The sequence below is a fragment of the Carcharhinus amblyrhynchos genome, chromosome 27, assembly GCF_965287045.1.
Source record: "Carcharhinus amblyrhynchos chromosome 27, sCarAmb.v2.hapA, whole genome shotgun sequence".
Classification (NCBI taxonomy): domain Eukaryota; kingdom Metazoa; phylum Chordata; class Chondrichthyes; order Carcharhiniformes; family Carcharhinidae; genus Carcharhinus; species Carcharhinus amblyrhynchos.
Window position 1 is genome coordinate 541368 of NC_137350.1, and position 5553 is coordinate 546920.

General features: G+C 46.4%; 1 protein-coding gene across 1 annotated transcript; it reads left to right on the forward strand.

Moving 5' to 3' along the window:
- Nucleotides 1-776: 776 nt before the first annotated feature.
- On the forward strand, nt 777-3405 carry LOC145358990 (ferritin, higher subunit-like). The gene is made up of 4 exons (XM_080213347.1): nt 777-878; nt 2520-2666; nt 2819-2944; nt 3259-3405. Exons 1-4 carry the CDS (start codon nt 777-779, stop codon nt 3403-3405), a joined length of 522 nt encoding a protein of 173 aa, XP_080069473.1.
- Nucleotides 3406-5553: the final 2148 nt, after the last annotated feature.

Genomic DNA, 5553 nt, shown 5'->3' on the forward strand with positions numbered 1-5553 from the left:
GAGATCATTGTGGGAAAAACACATCTGGTTCAGGAATGTCCTTTAGGGAAGGAAATCTGCCTCCCTTACCCGGTCTGGCCTCCATGTGACTCAGAATCACAGCAATGTGGTTGGCTCTCAGGTGCCCTGTGAAATGGCTGAGCCAATCAGTGCAAGGGCAACTGGGGAAGGGCAATGAATGCCGGCCCAGCCAATCACACCCACCTTCCATCAATCAATCAAAAAATGATGCCAACGTGAAGGTAAAGTAAATCAAAAAGGTACTTTCCCGACTAAAGCAGGATCTTGTGAATGAACCTGGAAGGCAGTCTATACCCTCGGTGCTGACTGCCCACAGACGGGCACCAGGTATATTGGTGGGTACCTGCCATACACGCCCTCTGTAGAGGTGACCCAGGGATCCACAAGATTGTGAAAGAGAAGTAGACAGTCAGAGTGAGTCCACTCCCCCAGGCCTCACCCCAACCCCATCAACCTCAGCTGTCCTGGAATGAGAAATTACTGATTCCATTGGGACCGGCAGCTCCGCAGGAAGTTCCTTCTGCTTCAACCCAAGAACATGATTGGTCAGTTTCACTTCCCATGAGCTGCAGTTTTGCACTTGTCTGATCCAATCAGGTTGCTTCCTGGTCCAAATGATCATCCCATTCCTGATTGGTTCCCTCTAATGAGTTTGTCATTCTGATTGGTTACTGGGAATGGTGCGGGATCAGTTGGGATGTGAGTCTGGGGATTTAAGGTGAGTTGGTCCCACTTGTATTTGTCTCAGAGTCAGGATGGCTTCCCAAGTGTGTGAGAACTCCCACAGGGACTGTGAGGATGCTGTGAATAAGCAGATCAGCCTGGAGCTCTATTCCTCCTGTGTTTACCTCTCCATGGTGAGGCTTTGTGATGATTGGGGTTTAAATTTAAAATAATGGTCTGGTTGTGCTCTGAGCAGGTGCAATATCTTTACCAATGAATTGGGCTTTAAATGATAGTTGTTGCTGATAAATGTTACTGAGGGACAGGGTCTTGTTAGCAGACTGCTCCCTGTCTGGAATAACTTGACCTGATTCTGAAGAGTTTCCACCTGAAACAGGCTCTGTGAAGTTTCTAACAGAAGATACATTTTTTTAAGGGAGAGTTTAAATGTGTGGAGTGGACTAGGCAGGCCTGAATCTATCCCCTTGGAGGGTTCATGAGCTGTATGGATCTAATCCAATTATCCCACTTGGATGGAGTAATCTAATTGGGTGACCATGTGAATGTTCTCCTCCCTCTGCCATTTGAAATGGGTAAATCCTGTTGTACTGACCTTTCCCCCAGGCTAAATCATCCCAGCAACAATAAACTGGGTTGAATTGAAGTTTTTCTACTTAATTTGATTTATTAGTGTCACATTCATAAACAATGACATGTATTTTGTTCTTTGCTATACAGATGAAAATACTCTTCATAGAGAAGGCAGAGTGCAGAATGTAGTGTTAGTCATAGCTAGGTTGTAAGGAAAGATCAACTTGATGCAAAGTAAGTCTGACAGCAGCAGGGAAGAAGCTGTTCTTTAATTGGTTGGTATGTGACTTCAGACTTTGATATCTCTCTGGAAGAGTGCCTGGGGTTTGTGGTCTTTAATGCTGCTGGCTGCTTTGCCAAGGCAGCAGGAAGTGTAGACCGTCAATAGATGGCAGGCTGGTTTGCGTGATGGATTGGGCTACGTTCACAACCCTTTGTAGTTCCTTGCGGTCTTGGGCAGAGCAGGAGCCCATACCGAGCTGTGATACAACCAGAAAGAATGCTTTCTATGGGGCATCTGTAAAAGTTGGTGAGTTGGAGCTGACATGCCAAATTTCTCCAGTCCTGAGAAAGAGGTGTTGGTGGGTTTCTTAACTATAGTGTGGAGGGGGGAGACCAGATAGCTGGTGATCTGAACACCTTCAAAACTTGAAGCTCTTGACCCTTTCTACTTCATCCCCATTGATGTGGACAGGGGCATGTTCTCCTTTCCACTTCAGGAAGTTGTGACCAAAACAACAGATCGTCATCAAGGGTGAGATTATTGTTTCCTCACCAGATTCTCCCTCGTTCCAATAATCTGTCTCATTGTTGTTTGAGATCTGACCCACTACAGTGGTGTCATCAGCAAACTTAAGTAGAATTGGAGGGGAATTTGGCCACAACTCCTTGGTGTATAAGGAGTATAGGAAGAGGCCGAGAACACAGCCTTGTGGGGCACTGGTGTTGAGGATGACGATGAGGGAGGTGTTTTTGCCTATCGTTACTGACTCTGGTCTGTGGGTTAGGAAGTTCAGGATCCAGTCAGAGGGAGATCCTGAGGCCCAGGCCAGAGTTTGGAGATGAGCAATGATGTGAAATCCCCACGGTGGGGGAGAAGGAAAGGATGTCCCACTGTTACATTAAACATGGGCTGATGTTTGAAACTAACTGACTCCATTTGAGTAAGGAAATGACCTGTGGTGCTTGTTCTAAATTCCAAGTGGCCCCTGGATAATCTTTGATCTGACTCTCTCTCCCTGCAGTCCTGTTACTTTGACCGGGATGATGTTGCCCTGAGTCACTTTGCTGAGTTCTTCAAGGAGCACTCACACGATGAACGGGAACACGCTGAGAAACTGATGGAATTCCAGAATAAACGCGGGGGCAGAGTCATCCTGGAGGGTGTCAAGGTTGGATTTGATGGATACCTAATAATTCCCTTTGATTTTAATAGAATAATGAGTCTGGCTATATCAGTTCCTTTGTAACATTCTAGTTATCATCCCTACTTATTTTAGTCTTGGTTCCATTGTGAATGACATGTCTGCCTTTTCCCTTCCAGAAGGCAGAGCAGGATGAGTGGGGCAATGGTCTGGAGGCAATGCAGAGAGCTCTGCAGATGGAGAAGGATGTGAACCAGAGTCTGCTGGATCTGCACAAACTCTCCTCTGGGAACACTGACCCTCATGTAAGTTGGATGTTGATATTGGGATCTCTCCTTGGGGGTTTCTCATGCAGACTGCAGACAGCTTCTGCTGTAAATAGAAACACTGTAGATCTGGATTACTGAACGGTTCCCAGGACATTGAGAGCTCTCTGTTCCTGAGGCACTCGTTCACTCCCAGTTTAATGGAATTGATTTGGTCTCTGGGCATTGAGCCAGAATTGCCCCCTTTTCACCCAGATACAGAACTGTCACCCTCCCCAGTGCCAAAGATTCTCATCCAGGAAAGATCATTGCCAATAACTCACTCATTTCTCTTCTGTCTTTCCTGTTTCCAGCTGTCTGACTTCCTGGAGAATCACTACTTGGATGAACAAGTGAAGATGATCAAGAAGCTTGAAGATCACATCACCAACCTGAAGAGACTGGGAGCCCCTGAGAATGGTATGGGAGAGTACCTGTTTGACAGGCTCACCCTCAACTGACTGGGATTCTGGAATCCTTGTTTCAATTGTGTCGAAATAAAATCCAGTATTTATCATGGAACTGTTATCTCTGCATAATTCAGTAATTAACTTTAATTTATTCCTTGGAATATGTCACTGACAAGCCCAGGATTTGTTACATCCCTAATGGTGCTTGAACTGAGTTTGCTGGACCATTTCAGAGGGAAGTTGTTAACCATCTTGCTGTGGGTTTGGAGTTTCAATGTCAGCCAGACCAGGTAAGGATGACAGATTCTTCCCAGAAAGGAACCAGAATTCTTTCTTCATGGACACGGGTGTCACTGGCTGGCCAGCATTTGTTACCCATCCCTAGCTGCCCTTGAAGTTGACTACTGAGCCCCTCAGTTCAGAGGGAGTTGACTCAACCACATTGGCTCTGGAGTCACACATATCCTGGGCTGTGTGAGGACAGATTTCCTTCCCTGTTGGACATTAGTGAACCAGATGGGTCTTTCCCACAATCACCAATGGTTTCATGGTCACCAGTACATTCTTTAATTCCAGATGTTTACTGAATTCAAATTCCACCAATTGCTGTAATGGGATTTAAACCTGGGTCCTCAGAGCATTAAACATTCTCCCCTTGCCTGAAGGGGGATGAGAGGCAAATGTTTTCTTTGAGTGGTAAGTGCATGGCCAGAAGGGGGCAGTAGAAGCAGATACCCATTAAATGTTCTATTGTATCTTGACAGATACATAGACTGTGTAGAGGCAAGAGTCCTTTACCTTAGTAAGGTGTCCATGTGTTAACACATGCTTGGTGTCCAAAGGGCCTGTTCCTGAGCTAGACTGCTCTCTGATCATGATGGTGTAACAAAGTTCTAGAGATTATTTGGAGAATTGGATTCAGCCATGGGACACTGCTGGGATTTGGTTAAGATGTGGGGGATGGAGAGGAGGGGCTAATGCATGTGGCACACCCGCTGGCAGGAAGGGCCTAGTCCAGTCCCCTGGGGACCTGTACAGGGGCTCTCCTAATGCCTATTCCATGAATGAAGCTGGGTGTGACTGGAAATCCCATCAAGATCAGGAAGAGGCTCACCAAACCTGTATCAACACAAAGACCCTTTTTACACAGTCTGTATCCCACTTCACTGCCTAATCGTGTATCTGTCAAGATGCCTCTTAAACATTGCTCTTGTATCTGCTTCTACCACTGCACTGCCCCACCCCCCCCAGCAGCTCATTCCAGCTACTTGCCATCCTCTGTGTAGTTTTTTAAAAAACTTGCCTCTCACATCTCTTTTCCATGTGTTACCTTCAATCCAAATCCCCTAGTAATTGACATTTTGACCCTGGGAAATAGACTCCAACTATCCATTCTATCCAGGTCTCATTTTATAAACTTCCATCAGGTCACCACCTTCTGCTCCCTGATTTAAAAGCAAGCATGCCGTACACTGCCTTCACCACCTTTATCCAGATGTGTCACCACTTTCAGAGAACCATGGACCTGTACGCCCAGATCCCTCTGTACGATACTGCTCCTCAGGGGTGTGCCTGGGAATGGGATCTGAAGAAGGACATTGTTAAAGTGATTGGGAACAACAGGGCGAGGTAGAATTCAACTTGAGATCACTCATTTTCATCCCAAAAAAAGTTAGTTTGTTAATTGTTGAGGAGCGAGGAAGTGTGTGGGAAGAGAGGGAGTTGGGCTCCATATAGGAATGAGGAGCAGCAGGATTAAGGATTCATCTACAGAAACTGTTAAAATCTAGTGGGCAGCAACAAAAAGAAGGCAAATAGAATGTTAGTTTAGATCCCCTGAGAGCGGGAATGTAAAGGGGAGGATGTGCTGCTCCAGTTGGAAAGTACAGGATCAATCTCAGAGTTGGAGGGTCAGTCACCAGGGGGGACAGGGTTCAAGGTGAGGGCCAGAAGGTTTTGGTGGGGGGAGTGGTTTTAACCAGAGGGTGGTGATGGTCTGGAAGGTGCTGCCTGGGAGGGTGGTGGGGGTGGTGGTGCCTCTCATCCTTTAAAAAGTACCTGGATGAGCACATGGCCCATCATCACATTCAGGGCTATGGGCCAAGTGCTGGTAAGTGGGAGTTCAGGAGTTTTGAATGTGTCAGTGCAGACTCGATGGGCCAACAGCTTCTCTACACTGTATGATTCTATAATTCTATG